General features: G+C 35.0%; 2 protein-coding genes across 3 annotated transcripts; one reads left to right on the plus strand and one right to left on the minus strand.

Moving 5' to 3' along the window:
• Window positions 1-991: 991 nt before the first annotated feature.
• Window positions 992-13,287, minus strand: moto (minamoto). Of its 2 annotated transcripts, none has more exons than XM_068219071.2 (8): window positions 13,069-13,287; window positions 12,527-12,646; window positions 11,707-11,843; window positions 11,479-11,586; window positions 7,647-9,306; window positions 5,375-5,512; window positions 3,829-4,009; window positions 992-2,211 (listed from the first exon to the last, which is right to left on the minus strand). In XM_068219071.2, exons 1-8 carry the CDS (start codon window positions 13,072-13,074, stop codon window positions 2,009-2,011), a joined length of 2,553 nt encoding a protein of 850 aa, XP_068075172.1. In that variant the 5' UTR covers window positions 13,075-13,287; the 3' UTR covers window positions 992-2,008. The 2 variants fall into 2 exon arrangements, with proteins under 2 accessions (XP_068075172.1, XP_017210271.2); XM_017354782.4 differs by having other exon boundaries at window positions 7,647-9,309.
• A 2,396-nt stretch (window positions 13,288-15,683) lies between these two features.
• fzd2 (frizzled class receptor 2) lies at window positions 15,684-18,036 on the plus strand. Its single transcript, NM_131140.1, is given in 1 exon segment — window positions 15,684-18,036. A coding segment is annotated over 1 exon segment (1,653 nt). The 5' UTR covers window positions 15,684-15,821; the 3' UTR covers window positions 17,475-18,036.
• The last annotated feature ends 801 nt before the right edge of the window (window positions 18,037-18,837 follow it).

Consider the following 18,837-nt stretch of genomic DNA (forward strand, 5'->3'; position numbering starts at 1 on the left):
GGCGAAACCTATGTAATTAACATTTGCTAGGTTTTAGTTTGCGTAAACAGAGTTCCTGAACTTTTTCCACAGTGTGAAAGTTGCACTATGTTATTAATATGATACGCTAAACATTTTAAGATATAACTTAGGCCATATTAAACATTTATTTTATTTCTTTCAACCTTTTTTAAAAAATATTTGCTGCAGGATTTTTTTTTTAATATGGTAGACATTGTTTAAAGAAAGGAATTTTTTTTTCTATTTTTGGGAAATTTATACTATAAAATTAGTCTTATTTTATTCTGATAGATAAATGCAAGATTTTTATATTTCATGAACACCTGTTTTAATATTTAGACACATACCTACTTTACTTTTGAAATTTGTGTCAATCAGAGGATCTGCCTGTAAACAGATATGAGTGATGAAAAACATGGCTAAATGCTTCAGTGTCTGTACATCAAGTGTAAGCATTCTTGTAAACCTATAAACATTAGAGCTATTCACAGTTATATCTGATGAATGCATGAACATATGACAAACACCTGTAGCAATCAAAATGCTGCTATCGTCACATTTTTACATTTCAGAATAAACTTGTACCAGAGTTGGTAATTCTGACAACACTACCAGTGCCACAACCCATCATGAACACCTACTGTGCGGTCACACAGTCTGACCAAATACTTTAAAAGCATCTTTTCTTAAGATCTATGCTATATCACCACCAATGATGTCACCCCTAATATAATTCTTAACACAGGTGGAATTAGAGGCAAAGCTAAAAAAAAAAAGATTTTTTTTTTCATTGAAATTAAAACTAACAGATGCTAATATTTCCTTAATTGTTGTTCAACACATAAATCTGTTAAAATCTCATGAACTTTAGTTGAGGGCTTCATCATGAACATTTAAAACATGCATTATTGAATGAATAATGAGTAAAATATACTGCAGAAATGCTGATTTAGCATTGATTAACACTGTATGTTAAGCACCAGTCTTTGAGTTAAGGGATTTACTGCTGTTAGTTTAATTGGAAAACTTGAACAAAAGCAATGAAACGATACAGTATGAGTACACATCATATGAACAATGTTAGCCTTTAAACATGTCATTTACATCATTTATGTCAGTCCATGAATGATGGTACTCTCAGCTACTCCGCAGATCCTCAAAAGAGTTACACCACAGACAGATTGACCACATACATACACTGAAAAATGGCGACTGGAAACTTGAGCTAAATTCAGAATTTAGATAAACAAACGGTGAATAAATAAACTCACATTCAGTTTTTCCCTAAAACAAACGACAGATTTATGTAATGATTTGGGGTTGTTATTGCTTATCCAGTAAGATCACTAAAAACAAGTGCTGACGCCAAGAAAATCTTGCTCAAATAAATAAGGCCAGGACAACGCGAACATGTCCTACTGGTCATAAATACTGTTTTTGTGAATGCCTAAAATGTGCTGAGGATCGTAGATTGTAGGAGACACTAATTAAACTGTCAAAAGACCTTTAACGCAAATAATTGTTTCCTATGTAACTATTTATATATTTCTCAATTGACATTTCTGAGGCAAAAATATTATCTTCCAAAGCCACAGATTTTACTCTTGCCACACATTTGGTTTCATTATCAACAGTTAAAAGTTCCCTCTTGTGAATTCATCTCTCTTACTCTTTCTTCTTAAATCAATCTTATGCTATCTCTCTCAAATCATTTTGTTCTAACTGGCAGTTTTTTTCTGGGATCCTTGGACAAATACCTCAATACTGATCTTACTGCCATAATTCCATGTTTTTGGAGAATCTGATTGGTCCTTTCCACAGTAGACTGATAAATATTAATGAACTAAGAATTCCATCTGCTGCCCACAACTGAGCCTAATGTGTCACTATAGTGGAATAACTTAAATAACTTATTCATTCCTCTTAAAATGCAACCTCATCACCTTTTAGATGAATGTACTTTTTTGGAAAAAAAACGTACAAACACCATATACCTGTCAGAAAGGCATCACAGGGTAGTCTGTGATCTCTCCAACCTGCACTGCTCAGGACTGTCTGGGCCTAAAGGGGAGCAAGTACCTTTGTCAAGTTCCTCCTCTTGGTAACTGCTTGTTTTGGGCAAAGTCATTTGTAATGCACACCAAAGAGCAGTTCTGGCCTTTCTGGTGCTGATGCACAGGTCTTTCACTGCAGATGCCAACATAAGAATCTCTGTGAGATTTAAGAAACAAAAGAAATGCTTTGATAAGACACATGTTTTTTTTTAACCTCGAGGCAAAACAGTATCAATAAACACTGAGGCATAATGTCATAATACATTTATCATTTTTAACAGAACATTCATCTTAACTAAGCAAATGATCTGTCAATAAGTGGCGAAACAATGCTGAGCTTGTTGTGTTACTTTGGACTAGTGAAATTTTCACCAAACCTTTTTTTTTTTTTTTTTTTAAGATAAAAACGGACACTAGTAGATTAACAACGTATAGACCTTTTTCTTTGCTGCTGCTTGGAGGGTGCCATAGTGACCAGCTCCTTACGGTAGGATGCTTAGAACTTCCGTTAAGAACTGTCATCAACCAGAGCAGTGTTCTCAACCAAGTGTCAATACTGTTTTCAGAGGCTTAAGGAGTGTGCTTGTGATGCAAAACTTTAATACTGAATGAAAGACATGTTAACGCTGTTATGCTTAAGTCAGATGCGATTCAAGTGAGAAAGAAAAACCGTCTCCTAATTCAGAATCTGCGGCCAGATCAGATGCTTAAATACAGCGTCAGTGTTCTGGACCTGTCAGCTGGTTTACTGTACTCTGCGGCTCTTCAATCCAAGCACACACACAAACTATGCTTCACTGCATTATAAAGAGCAAACCATATTACTGGCATGAAATTAGCAGGTATGCAAGCCATGCAATTTCCAAAAATGGTAAAAAATCAATTACCAATAAAAGTACATGACTGATACTCTTCTGGCCGATGTGCATGTTGATTCAGTTATGTTCCATTTAGTTAGTTTGTGTTGTGTAGTATTTACCATGTGTTTTTCTGTCATTTCAAAATGGCACTTTATTTTCACTTTGTGACACTTATTCAATCAATGTGTTAGTGGGACAGTACAGGCTATGTGTGTCACATTTTGGTGTATTTCATTTGTTTAGGTTGGTTATATAAGACAAAATGTTGACTTTAAAGATGGCGATGCTCCATTTAAATGGCACAAGATGCCGTCTGACAAGGAGGGAAAAATACCTTGCAGCAGTTGTTTTCCATCCCATTAGATTGCATTTTTTATAATGATCAGTCCAGAAGGTGGCGCTGATCAACAACAGTATTAGTTGAAAGACATTAAAATCAAATAAAATAGATTTAAAACTCCTTTTAAAGCTGTCCCAAAGTGACTCTTTATACGCATCAGCTGCCGACCAGAAGTTCGAAACATCCTTTTTACACATACACACAAAGTATAGTGGGCAATTTTGCATTCTAAGGAAAAAAAAGATCTATTTTTAATTGGCATGGTTTGATTTTGCATTATGTATTAACATCAGATGGTATACATAAAAAACAGTACTGAAATATAGGTATCATGATTTCCAAAAACATCACTAAAGCAGCTCAAAAATTGCCATGTAACAACATATTTACCTCAGGAAAACCATTCAGTGTCTATCAACATATTTGTAATCTACAAATAAAAAACTATAGAAGCATTTGATCATCTTGACAAGGACAAACTTCACTTATCCTATGATTGTGGATTGCCACTGATTCATTCGTTTATAGATGTGTACTTGCTGCCTGAGCTGATGTTAAAGCGTGACTCACTAACCCCTGTCCTCTCTAAAGAAGGCCGCCGGCTGCCTCTGTCTGTTGCTAGCATTGATGAATTCCTCCTTGCGGCGTGCCTGAGTGATGTAGATGACCTCAAGATGCCTGTCCAATGTTGAGCTGATATTAGCATGAAGTGGAAAACTCCGCAACTGTTCCATCTTCCCCAGCAAACCTGTCACCTGTAAACACAAAGCATTACTGTATTTCAATATGAATGTACATTACTAATTTAGATCTAATCTAAATTACCAAGCAAGCCCATAGAAAGGCCGGTTGAAAGGGGTGGTTCTTTTTCCTCAAAATTTTTGTTGTTATTTGCCTCAATTTGATTTAATTTTGATATTTAAATACTGCATTTTAGTGACATTTAAAGCACTATTTTACCTTGTCATTTTACCATTATAACCACATTTTTTAATGTACTAAAATATTTCCTAAAGATTTAGGGTAAATAAATTTGAAAAAATACTTATTTTTAAAATACAAATTTATCACATCATATATCATTAGAAAAAGTAGGAATCTGTTAAAGCTTTAAATTAAAAAAACTGTAGTCTATTGTCATTTATTAGGCGAATAGCAAACTGGTTAACACATTCAACTTTCCTCATTCAGATTTTTGCTATTTGAGTAATAAAAAAATTGAAACCTAATAATAATAATAAAAGAGCTTGACAATTTTCTAGCCTCTGTAAAAGAAATTACATTTGATTGACAATTCATTGATAACAACAATAGCCAAATTACTATTTAAATCCATTTTAATATTGTCCGCCTTTGGTACTTTACACCTTTATACCGGTCAGCTTTTGTTTAAAGAATAAGGTCAAAGATTTAGAATAAAAGTTACATGTAAAATGTTTTCTCAATTTAAAAACAATACGATAGTGAAATATGGCTTCTCTTATATCAGATTGAATGTATTTCTTACACAGTTGGATGTTGGACTTAACTAATTGGCTGAAGTCACACCGATTTAACGGTCAACACAGAGAATTGAACTTGTTCTTAAAGCTTTTTTGAATGGGTTATTTTCACAATTTATGATGGTGTAGCAGTCAAAATAAGCCAACTGAGTGCATGTATTGAACATTTTATTCTGGAAATTCTAGAAGGAAGAATTCTAAAATATAAAGAAACAGGGGTTTCACTTTCATATTTGTATCACATTAAAACAACAGAGCGAGAGTTTTCAACCATTTCAACTCCATTTACCCCAAAGATGGTTGCTTTAATGATAGACCCATTTTCTAAAATATAGTCAGCTATATTTTCATAATTAAAGATATTAAATATGTATTATAATATTAAAAATATACATTTACTATTAAACTATGTATGCCAAAAGAAATCATTGTAATTTTTTCATAACCACCATTCATGATTTCATAAATTTCACTTTTTAGAAAGCACAAAAACACAGTAATGTAAGTCACATATATTTTAGTAATTTTTTTTTAGATTTCTGATTTGTTGGCAAATTCACCAGCACCCTCTTGTGGTCCTTATTTGAAATCTAAAGAAAAATGGGACAGAAGACTTACTCTTGCCTGTTCACGCAACTGATCCACAATGAGCCGGTCCACTCTGGAGGGGTTTGGAGGCATTTTGGGTAAGCTGCTACTGGTCACCACCATAGACACAAGTTTACCCAGGTAAGCCTTTGTAAGAATAGCTTCCGCCTGTCAGAAAGTATACAGTATTAAATCAGTTTATTACCTCATTATGCTTAAATTGTAAACATACACAAGCATATCAGTTTAGTAGCATGTCAACTTAGTAGCGTGATTCACCAAGACAAAAAGTACGTATTAGTTAGAGCTTCACAATATATTGTTTCAGCATCGATATCACAATAAGTGTATTTGCAATAGACACATCACTGCATATATGCAATGTTGAGTCTGGATTATAGCTCATCAGCACAACAGTTCAGAACACATGAAATTAGTGGAGTCACTGCAGAGATTAAACAATAGATTGCAAGTGTTTTACATATGTTTTTGAGCCCTGCGACTGTATGAGCATTTTAAAAGCATTCAGACACAAGAAATTGCACAATTTGTAACACAATTTATATACATAAGACTATGCAGTATTGTTTTACATTTGAATGCTTGTAGATATTTGTTTATATTTATCGATTGATTTACTCCCCTACAGAGTCCTCTAAATCAATATAAAATTATATATTTCAAGTCATCTCAGTGCTTCCCACAGGTTTGAGATATACTTGCGTTGGTAGCCGGATTAAAACACATCCTTTACCTATGGCACATGGTTACATACATGCGACAAAGAAAGCGATTTTTAGCAACAGGTTTATTTATTATACACTGTTGAATGCTGGTTCTTTTCAATGGGTTGACGTTTTAAAAAAAGACTGTTGAAATTACACAAGAAATCCACTATTTATTTTACTTTTATTCTATTCAGGAGGAGCCATGTGCACCCACAGATATGTAAAATCTGCTACTGACATTTTGTACAGTATTGCCAAAGCATGTTAGATAAGTATCAAATATGTAATATATCAAATATCAAATACAAAAATATAAAGCAAATGACATAACATTTTGGAATAAAGCAAACAATATCTCTAAAAAGTAAAATAAATAAAAAATGTTGATTATTTTAAAAAGTCAAATGAATAATTAACGATTTCTAGTGGTGAACAAATATTTTGCGACCAGTTTAGATGTAATTTTGCCTCAAGAATTTAATTTTGGCATGGGATGATAACCGGTTTCAAGGTATACTGCGGTTTGAAAAAGTCATGGTTTTAAAAAAAACTCAAACAGTTTCTCTTATACTACTCTTACGGTGTATGTAAAAAAAAAAAAAAAAAAATTACATGGGCAACAGTATCTCCAGCAGAAAATATATCCAAAGATGCCTTTTAAAGTTCTGTGAAATCTGTGTTTTTTAAACTAATGAACACAGCAGAAGTCAATGATTCATTTTTATTATTTAGCCTTACATGTTTACTGCTACAAAATATTATAATGGTTTCTTAAATTAAAATATATTGTGTACAAAGGAGAAAAATGTTTTTGTTTTAAACCCAGATATTTCAAAAGAATATATTTTACAGCAGTAATCACAATACTGTCAAACCGTGATATTTTTATCCAGGGTTATCATACCGTAAAAATCTTATATCTGCCCATGCCTACTCACATATATAGAAAAGTTTATGAGTCGTTTAGATCAAATAATTAATTATTTAATGTTTCTCTTGCTCTTGCGGCTGTGCATGCGCTGTCAGCTGCGAAGCTAAGCAAAAGTAAATCAGGCTTAAAATAAAAATGTTATGCAAAAATGTATAAAAAAACAAACGACTTTAAAAAAAAGCCAAATTCTGGACAATTTAAGAGATTTAGAAACCCTGGACAGGCGCATTTTTAAGTCCCAGAACAGGCGTCTCTGTGGGTCTCTGCAGAGCACATGAGATTGTCTGTAAGAGTGTTGACAGTTCTCATGCACACACAACGAGAAGTAGGAAACGTGTAGAGAAGATTTTCTATTGATTAATCGATCGCGGATGTTTGACTAATAGGTGGATAGGAAAATAATAATAGGGTAAAAGGAAAATAAAAAATAGTAAAAAAATAAATGTCACCAAATATACTTGGGCGGCCATTAATATACCTGGGCAGCCTGCCCAAATAAAGACTATGTGTGGGAAGCACTGCAGCTGATGAAACGGTATTCATATCGCAATATAACAGAAAAACTAAATATTGCAATGCTAAATTTTCCAATATCATGCAGCCCTTATATTAAATATAATCTGACACAAATAGACACACTTACTCTCTTTCTCTCTTTTTCCAGCATCCTCCACTGCTCGTAACATTCCTCCAGGTAAAAGTGTAGCTGACTGTTGGGACTTCCAAGTGCTTTGCCAAGCTTAGGCAAAGCCATAGCAGAGAGAAACCCTGAGAACAACCCATCTCCTGATGCTTGGCTTAGCCCGGCACATTCTTGTAGATAGGGGCTGAAGGGTGAAATATCTGCATCTGGTAGACGTTCACTCACATTGATAATAGGCACAGAGCAGAAGGGCAGTGAAGGCTGTGAATGGTACTGACTTTTTCTGGGATCACCCATTTGATATAGGAATGGGAAAGGGTGTGATGGTGTGGTTGAACTCGAACTAGCTTCGTTGTGTCTTACTTGTCTTTCATACAAACTGGCCAGCCCATGGTATGGATTCTGCAGCAGTCCAGCTTTATTCTCTGCCTCCGGAAGTTTGGGTTTCATGCTAGATCGCGGATTAAAGCGACCATCTAACATAAGGCCTGCAGTAAACCTGTTGTTCTCTAGCTTGAGATCAAAATCTGAAATGTCCACTTTTCCTGTTCCCTTCCCTAAAGCCTCAAGACTGACCTGGCCTATTGCACCATGTAGATTTACTGCGTTCCCTTGACTCAGATCAGTCGGGACTCTCCCTGCAGGTCGGAACAACTGCTGAGAAGGAAGTAATTGAGCTGACCCAGCTGTGGTGAGATTCGCAAAGCCCTGTGATTCATTTCTGCTGCTGGTTTTTGCTGGAATATTTGCTTGGATTTGACAATGGTTTGGCTGGAGTGGGTGAAAGAGATTAACACTGGTTTGAGTTATGCCACTTTCCATTAGGCTGGTTTCTTTATTTGGGTACAGGGCTGGTGGTATGACAGTAGGTGAAAACGCTTTAGATGACCTGAACCCTGAAAATTCATTTGTGTTATAATGTCTTTGTAAAAGAGTCTTTTTATCCTCTGCTTTTCCTCCTCTTTGCTCTAAAAGGTTGCGGGTCACCTCATTCTTAAAATTTGGTTTTTGAGAAATAAGCTCTGACATCCTTTGAAAAGGATGACTTTTCTGCTCTGCCATGATTTCTTCATAGTTCCTCTGCGTTAAAAACCCATTCTGGGTTGGTTCTTTGCAGTAGTTCATGTCCTGCTCTGCCAACAGAAAGGCCAGCTTACTGACATCCTGGACAGAGAAAGATTGGATGTTTCTCAGTTTATCTTTATTCATTGGTGAAAAGTCATGAGATGAATTGAAATAGGAGTCATCTGAATTTTGAGAAGAATAATAGGAGTTGGCCGTGTTTATATAATCAGATGTGGAGTTAGTGGGGTTAAAGTATCCTTCTTCTTTGTCAGGTGTAATATACTCAGGTTTTCTGGTTGTGTATGGTGGTGTGTTCAGGCCTGGTGGACAAGGGAGGTCTTGAGAATATATGTCAGCCCCTCCATTACAGGAAGAGAAATTACGAGGAGAATCAAAGCCATTAAAGTTCTGAATTTCTGCCCACTGTTGAAATTCTCTACCCAAAGGCTGAGGGCAGACATTGGTGACTGGTTTAGGATTAATATTGTTTGATGGAAATCCAGAAATGGGTGGCATCTGCATCTCATTGTTGAAATACTGCATGTTGTTTTCTCTTAACTTTGGAGACCATACACCTTTCAAACTAGATGGTAGCCTGCTAAAACAATGTTAAAAAACAATATGACATATATGTATGCATACGGTTATATGTGTTTGTTCATCAAGTCCATGCATTCCATGCATCAAATTTAAATAAACATTTTAAGACTATTTTGCATCAAATTTTAGAAGCATAAAGGGCTAAATGCTTAGGAATTTTTCAAATGACCCAGATGGAAAAAACTATTGTGTAAAAAAAATTATATCAAATACTTTTTTACTCTTTAAGACCCCACAGACACCCTATATTATTCATATAATAATATTAAGCATATTATTCACATGTATTTGTTCTGACATTATAGCACTTTTACGTCAGAGATAGAGATAACTTTTTACACAGTTTTATTATTTACAAATCAAATACTGAGAGCAAGCAAAGGCATTTCATGGCAGAGGACTGTATTTTTTAAACCTATGACTTTCATGATGTGGAAAATGCAAATGAAAGTGCAAAATTCAGCCATAAAAATGAAAATCATTCTATAACAGAACATCACAGAACTTGGTAAATTTTGAAGGTCATTATCAAATTCATAATCGCTATTAAATAACTGAGTATTTAAACATACTGCACTTTCTCAGTGGCAAAGCACACATACTCAAACATGTGTGGCACTTGTGGGGTTTTCAGCATCTGTCATCTCACTATACTGAGGACATGAACTTTATCTCCAGACCTGCTCTAAGAGTTACTATACAGTAGGGCTGCACGATTCTGAATAAAATGTGAATCACGATTTTTTTTTTGCTTAAAATCAAGATCACCATTCGTTCTCACAATTCTTTAGATGTAAAATAAAGGTTAATATAAGTAGGCTATTATTATTGTTAATTCTCAAACATATCGCCACCTTGGAATTATAAGGTTCTATCTGCATTCTAAATGATTTTGAGATATTGAGCTTCAAAGTTTTTGCAATCCATAAAGCAAACAGTATGTGTGCAACATTTTTTTTTGTTTGTTTTTTAAAAAGTCTTAAAATGTAAACAACCAGTTGTCATTTAAAAAGAATATGTCAATAACTCAATTTTGACAAAAATGTCAAATAGATCCTTATAATTCTAAACAATATGGTAAAACAACGATAATAATAATAGGCCTATATGTAGGTCTACTGTTGCTTAAAATGCTAAATTTTGTACAGTGATTATGGTGGACTTGAACAGACTTTAAATATATCCTGTTTGTTAATTCACATTAAAATTATGACACCAGAATACAACTATTCATTATATAAAGTTGAATTATTATGTTTGCTGCGTTGAATTATTATTATGCTACGTGCACGCGCATGTTCTCAGTACCTCGGGGTCAGCTCACGTGTGATTTCGCAGCCGCAAATATCATTACCTGAAGTTAGAAATTACATTTCTGGGTGAATTTTACCTTATAAATAGTTACACTTTTGACGCCATTTGAAGGTGTTCATGTTCCTGTGAAGACTCGTGCGTCTGCCTTTACTCTTCTCTCCTGAGTTTGAAAATATAATTCGCTGAATCGTAGAAAAGCTGTATTAAGATCATGTGCAGGGCGAATCGAGATTAGGATCTTTTTTTCGATTAATCGTACAGCCCTGCTATACAGCCGTTTTATTCTTTCATTTCAGAAAACTACTGTCAAACCATATACACAAAAAAACTGAATGAACTTCGGGAAAACTCTTCAACTTAAAAAAATTATGAAATAACTATAGCCCTAGGATAAACACAATTATTAAAGCCTTATTAGGGAATAATCACAGAAATTAGACAGAATGACAAAAATAGTATTTCATCATTCCTAAAAATTGTAATATGTAAAACTGTATGTTTTGTTTTCAATTCATTTTATAATCTTTTTTTACTTCTAAATTCACAATTAAATGATTTGCCAGAAATTTTAAAATGGGAAAAACTAAACTTGCTATGCATGTACCATGAATTTTTTTTTTTAAACTTGGGAAATATAGACATTTTGTAAATTGCAAATGCATATTGCTTACTTTTAAATTAAATGTAACTACAGAACACTGGTTTTGAAATTGATTTTGATATAAGGGCTGATTAAGACATATTAAACGTGATTTTCTGAGAAAATGAATGTGCAATTTGCTGTTTTTACACAGCTATAATTATAATTAGCTTTTTCCCATAATATCTGTTACATAAATTAGGAGGGACTTACTTCTCATATGAGGGGTAGGGGTCCACTGAATCTGGTTCATCCAAGATATCTGACACTAATCCATAAAGATCAGCCTCACTGCCACAATTATTGCCATTTATCGAATTTCTGTGCAAAATCAAACTTTAAATCTTTAATGTCAAATACTTTTCAAAATATTAACGTGTATACAATATACAATGTTCAAATGTTACAACATTATTAATATAAATAAAAATTAATTATAACCTGCTATTGGTTATAGCTTGAGGCCAGTCTTCCTGAGTTGACCAAACTGTGTAAGGTAGTGGAGCACAGTCTTGCATCTGGCAGTTCGAGAATGAGTTGGACGACTGAGACAGAAATCTGCTGTCACTGAAACTAGTCTGAAAATTATGAATAGAGCATTTATTGATGGATAGCATGATGGGAGGCAGTTAATAAAGTGGAAAGACACGGAAAGACATTTAAAATCATACTCAATTCTAAAACATTCTAACACATTATATCTACGACTTCCAATAATTATGCATTAAAAATACAGGTAAATTACTCTCTTTTGATTAATATATAAAAGATGAAATGTGAACTCTGACCTTATATTACAAGAGAATTTTGAGCCAAAATGTATCGTATGAGTCAAAACGATGACGTTTTTTTTCTTTTATGCCAAAGTTATTAGTATATTCAATAAAGATAAAGTTCCATTAACATATTTTGTACATTTCCTGTTGTAATCAAAACTCCATTTTTGATAAGTAGTGTGCATTGCTAAGACTTAATTTATACTACTTTAAATGCGATTTTCTCAGCATTTAGATTTCTTGAACCCTCAGATTCCAGTTTTTCAAAAAGTTGTATCTCAGCCAAATATTTCTTATACTTACAAAAAGGAAAGCCTATTAATTAACTATAAATGTAAAAATAATGTGTAAACCTTTTTTAAAAATACCCTTATAACAGGTATTGTGGTTCAGGGTCACAAATAGTGACTCAAATACACCCAGTGATAACAGTAACGTTATATGTTTTACATCATTATATATATCTTCAGCTTAACGTTACTCACCTGAGGCTTGTAGGTGGTAAAATAGGAGTCTGTTCCTGAATTCTGAAATCGATCCAAGATTGTTCTTGCTCCATTTGCATCCACACTGATTTTGCTTTTCCCTGCATTATTAACGTTACCCTTAAACACAGGTGAAAATTACATTAACTTAGTTCAAATTAACTTATGTGCTTGTTTTATAAAGCATAAAGGTAAAACTGTACTTATAATACTGAACAATAATGGCAAACAGCACACAAATGTATATATAAACTGGTCAGCATGTGCAAAATGACTTTTAGTTAACTTTTAATTCCAGTCTAAACAGGCCTTGTGGGGGGATTTCCCTCGCCTAAGTTACTGAAAAAAACACGAACTTCACACAGAGTTATATTAAAGAGACCTTGACTTTTACTATTCTTAATTTGCTATGTAATATTTTATGTTTGGTAATACATGTGTACTCTTCTTACTCTGTTTTGGCCATTTAACAAGCACTTAACAAGCAGACAGAAAAAGCGAACAAGCTAACGTTAGACAGTTTACTCAGAAACAGCTCTTACCTCCATTGACTGTAAACTTTGGGCCTCGCTCGATAAGTTACTTGTGATATAAATTAGGATTTATAAATATTTATATTCACGATTTTCCTAAATAATCGGCTGATTTTTTAAAGAATAAATTAAAGACGTCGACTCTTCGACGGGCAGAGTGACATAAAATAAAGCAAATCATCCGCCGTAGCCTGTGTCTCCTCACCAGTATACCCGCGAAGCGTCTGCGGTGTGCTGTCTCGAAGTCGACAGGTTTTACCATATTCCTATTGGCCAAGCCGGTTTCAATTAGCCAATCAGATTCTATCAAATAGTCTGCGCAGAGTCGCGCTTAGCAACGAAATAGTAATGTTCCAAACATGTAAAAAAGTCACTAGGCCTCATTATTTTATTTTGGCTCGCTCTATCTGTATTTTTCTCTCTATTCTATTCAATTATGCCTTACACTACTAGGAATGCATTACTAATAAAAGAAGAAATCATTTTTGAAAAAATCATTTGTCTTAGTATTTCACGATATCAATCATATTAAAAACATTATTAATTTTAGTCGAACTGGTCAAAATTAAGAAGACGTGTAAACAATGTTTAAAACCTTCTGGTCTTCAGTGCTGAATCCTTTAATAAAATAATACATTTATTTGAATAATAATATGTAACAGTGTTTTCTTTTTATGTATTAATCAATATTTATTTTGAGCAGCAAATCAACATTTTTTTTATATGACAATGAAGACTTGATTAATAAGCCTTTTAAAAATACATCCAGGAATGAATGACGTTATAAAAAAAACTGTTGAAATTTAAATCATAATTGTCAATAATTGAAATTATTTTAAAATATATTTTATGTGCAGGCTTCAACATAAGAGACCAGGAGTGTTTTTGATATTTTAATATTAATCAAACATATCGCACTTTAAATTTTAAACACAATTAGTTTAAACGTGAATATTGTATATAAAAGAGCCAAATATATAGTTAAATATTAAATATATATATATATTTACTTACAGTTTTTCTCAGTCACTTTTTACATTTGCACATTACACTATTTACATTTGCACAACAGTTAATGCATTTCTCTTAAAAACAATTAGTAATTTGTGCACATCATAGTAGCAGTTTTTTAATTTCTTCCAACAAATGCTTTTGGACACGCATCAATTGCTTTCATACAACTCTCTGCTGTTTTATAACATTATCAGTTGCTTATGTCATGTCAGCCAAATTAACTAAACTTGCAAATGCTGAATAGTACTTGCATATAAAACTGATAGTCCTCATTTCATTAGAGTCATTGCATACAAAATTGTTGAACTAGTTGTTTAAAACTGTCAGTTTTAAATCTTTTTTTCCCTGAAAAGTATTCTAAATTGAACAGTTTGATGAATGATTTACAGATGTATGTTGTAGGTTCAGTTCCAATATGTACTGCAGTATTGTTCACAGTTGTGCATAGCTCCCAAAGGAAGTTTATGTTTGTTGTAAATAAAGGTGTGTTTATTCTTTTGCACAATGCTGTAAATAAATTAGAATTGCAAAGATCAAATGCAGTAAAAATGGGAAACATACATTTGAAGTGTCTTGTATTCAGATATCTCACTAAATGCAGGCATGTCTAACTTTACTGTAGTTTTCAAATGACTGTGCAAATAGTATCTAGTGCTGTCTTGAGCATTTTGAGGAAGTGTAACCAAAATCTGACTTTATTGCATTGAAAAAAATGTACAGAGTAAACTGTCATAATGAAAACATGACAAAGCCATATGACTATCTTGTTCATAAACAATGGTGTCAGGACTTTTCATCTTGATGACACTGACACTTTGATTGACATGAATACTTGCTTTTGAGGAATGAACTATCCATTTTGAGCAAGTGACGTGCTTTTGCAAGTTATCAGCTAGATTTTGCAGTTTGCACTAATTGTTTTGAGAAATGCATTGCTGTTGTGAAAATGTGTAGTGTTGTGAGAAATGCACTAAAGCAATTGAGAAAAACTGTAATATATTTAATATTTATTTAAATAAAGAAATAAAACGGTAACGTGGGATATTTACCGACAACAACCACAAGATGTCACCCTTAGATAGATAGATAGATAGATAGATAGATAGATAGATAGATAGATAGATAGATAGATAGATAGATAGATAGATAGATAGATAGATAGATAGATAGATAGATAGATAGATAGATAGATAGATAGATAGATAGATAGATAGATAGATAGATAGATAGATAGATAGATAGATAGATAGATAGATAGATAGATAGATAGGTTTTATTTTGAAATAAATGTGTTTTTAGTAAAGTGGATTTCCAAATTCACGTCCCTCCACAGCTTAACGGACTCGAAAAAGTATTGAACTTTTTTAAGTGCTCTAGGTTTTGAGATGACTAAGTGCATATGGTGTTGATATGGGTCTCCTGTGATTCAATCGGTCTGAAGACCTTGTGATGGGGGTTTAAAGTAGAAATCTGTTTCAAGACCCCCGAAATCCCTCCTCCTCGCGCTCCCTTCAAAGTCGGCAACAGGCGCCCAGGGGGAACTTGAAACAGTCTGGCGGACAAAGGGGGAAAAGTCATGCAGTCGCTCCTACGCGCAACAGATACTCCTCGGAAAGTATGCGATTTACACTAGTTTGTGAGTTTATCCAAACTTTTTGTTTTCGAAGAATAGATGATATGTCGGGAAAAGCATAGTTTGCCGGACTCATTTTGTATCAAGAGAAAGTTGAGCGGAACTTTTCGAGACAATGCAGGCGAGTGGAAGTGTGTGTGTGTTTTTGGCACTGTTACTGCCGTGCTGTTTCGTGGCGTCTGGACAGCATCAAGGAGATAATGGCATAGCGGTCCCTGATCACGGCTTCTGCCAGCCCATAACTATCCCTCTGTGTACGGACATCGCTTACAATCAAACCATAATGCCAAATCTGGTGGGACACTACAACCAAGATGATGCCGGGCTTGAGGTCCATCAGTTTTACCCGCTTGTCAAGGTACAGTGCTCACCCGAGCTCAAATTCTTCCTGTGCTCCATGTATGCTCCAGTGTGCACAGTTTTAGAGAAAGCCATCCCACCATGCCGCTCCATTTGTGAGAGGGCGAAGCAAGGCTGTGAGGTCCTCATGAACAAGTTTGGCTTTCAGTGGCCAGAGGCGCTCAGATGTGAGCATTTCCCAGTTCTGGGTGACGGACACATCTGTGTGGGCCAGAATGATTCCATGGCCACCGTGTCACCCGTTCACATGCCCATTCCAGGAACACCAAGCGTTCAGCTCTACTCCACACCGGATAAACCATTTCGCTGCCCTTCCACACTCAAAGTGCCAGCCTACCTCAGCTATAAGTTCCTGGGTGAGCCAGATTGTGGTGCCCCCTGCGAGTCCTCCAGAACACACAGGGCCTACATGTTCTTCACAGACCAGGAGATTGAGTTTGCCCGCATTTGGATCCTCATCTGGTCATCGCTCTGCTGTGCGTCCACTTTATTCACTGTAACCACATATATAGTGGACATGCAGCGTTTTAAATACCCTGAGCGTCCTATTATATTTCTGTCTGGCTGCTACACCATGGTGTCCATTGCATATATCGCTGGCTACTTCCTCGGGGACAAGGTTGTGTGCAATGAGAGCTTTTTTCCTGACAGCTACAAAACCATTGTTCAAGGTACAAAGAAGGAAGGATGTACGATTTTGTTCATGATGCTGTATTTCTTCAGTATGGCTTCTTCGATCTGGTGGGTCATCCTGTCACTCACTTGGTTCCTGGCGGCGGGTATGAAATGGGGCCATGAGGCTATTGAAGCCAATTCACAATACTTTCACCTGGCTGCCTGGGCCGTTCCAGCCGTAAAGACTATTAGCATCCTTGCAATGGGGCAGATCGATGGAGACGTGCTAAGCGGAGTTTGCTTTGTGGGCCTGAATAATTCAGATGCCTTGCGGGGCTTTATTTTGGCTCCTCTTTTCCTCTACCTCTTCATTGGCACCTCATTTCTGCTTGCAGGCTTCGTGTCGCTCTTCCGCATCCGAACCATCATGAAACATGATGGCACCAAGACTGAAAAGCTGGAGCGATTGATGGTCCGCATAGGTGTCTTTTCGGTTCTCTACACTGTCCCAGCCACCATCGTCATTGCCTGCTTTTTTTATGAGCAGGCCTTTAGGCAGCAGTGGGAGAAGAGCTGGATCAGTATGAACTGTAAGAGCCTGGCCATCCCCTGTCCCATGCAGCCCGCTCCTCACATGACCCCCGACTTCACCGTCTTCATGATCAAGTACCTCATGACCCTCATTGTAGGGATCACTTCAGGATTCTGGATCTGGTCGGGAAAGACACTGCACTCTTGGCAGAAGTTCTATGTGCGTTTGACCAGTGCTGGACAAGGAGAAACCACTGTTTGAAACGAGACATTGTGATCCACAATTTCATGCATTATGACTTTAGAAATACAAAAAGTGCCTTTGATTGTCAGTATTTTGAAAGCAATTATTCATGTCTATTTCTGAGGCTGCCGAGAAAGAGAAATGGGACATAAACCACTTGGCTTCACCAAATAAACATGGCCCATTTGATACCAAGTGCATAAATGTGTTCCTCCCCATTCTACTGCCCCCCTGGGTTTTTTTCTCATAAGCTGCTGGCCATAAAAACTCAACTTGGAAAGTGAGATACCAGCTGGGAATTCATCAAACGACAGAGCAAAGCGAGCCGTGGGGGGAGGAGAGCTTTAACGGCAGGCAGTTGTGCTTAATGTAATTAAAACACACATAATACCTAATATGTACATAATACATATGTACATATGTATTATGTACATATGTACATAATATTTGTAAAAATCTGTATTTAACCTTTATTATATATATTTGTATTTAAGCAATTGTACCTTTTTATGTTTCAAAGTTTGGTACTCTTTAGAATCTGAATTTTGTAGCCACTCTCTCTCATTTGCTCTGTACTTAAGTTTTTCTCTGTTTTGAATTAAAATTGCTGTACAGAATATTTTTTCTTCTCTCTCGAAACTTGATTTGCCCAAAAAGTAAAGGAAAACTCTTATTCCTTCAAAATAAGATTCTTTTAGTTAATTAGTTATTAAATGAACTAATATGCATGTTAATAATCAGCAACACATTTGTTACCATTAGGCATGGGCCGCTATAAGATTCTGATGGTACGATAACCTTGGATAAAAGTATCACGGTTTCACAGTATTATGATTACAGCTCTAAATATATTCTTTTTAAATGTCTAGGTAAAAAATTAAAAACCTTTGCCCCTTTGAACACTATATATTTTATTTTAAGAATCATTTAAAATATTTTAAGAGCAGTAAACATATCAGGCTGAATAATTCAAATGAGTCATTGACTTCTGCTGTCAGAAACACAGATTTCATTACAATTTAAATGGCATTTTGGATATGTTTTCTGCTGGAGATACTGTTGCCCTTTAAAACAAAACAAAAAAAAGTAAATACAAAATCGTACACATACCTAGCAGTATGGCAGAAAATTTTGGCAGTTTTGAAACCTTGAAAACTAATAACGTCCCATGCCTAGTTACCATAATCTTTGGTAATGTTAGTTAACAACTGTTCATGATAGATCTGATACATTAAATAGTATTAAAAGATGCAATACTCAATTTGAATTTATTTTTTAGATAGATTAGATTCAACTTTATAGTCATTACACATGTACAAGGCAATGAAATGCAGTTTAGAATTACAATTGCAGCAAGTGCAGGATATAGGTATAAATTGTA

This window comes from Danio rerio, chromosome 3 (genome assembly GCF_049306965.1).
Source record: "Danio rerio strain Tuebingen ecotype United States chromosome 3, GRCz12tu, whole genome shotgun sequence".
NCBI classification, from domain to species: Eukaryota; Metazoa; Chordata; class Actinopteri; order Cypriniformes; family Danionidae; genus Danio; species Danio rerio.

What these genes read in the sequence shown, in the direction of transcription:
- moto (XM_017354782.4), bottom strand. An exon ending in CCCTACCCCTCATATGAGAA is followed by an intron (nt 9,310 to 11,478) that starts GTAAGTCCCTCC and finishes ACATTGTTTTAG; the next exon opens with CAGGCTACCATCTAGTTTGA. An exon ending in TGGAAAAAGAGAGAAAGAGA is followed by an intron (nt 5,513 to 7,646) that starts GTAAGTGTGTCT and finishes ACTTTCTGACAG; the next exon opens with GCGGAAGCTATTCTTACAAA.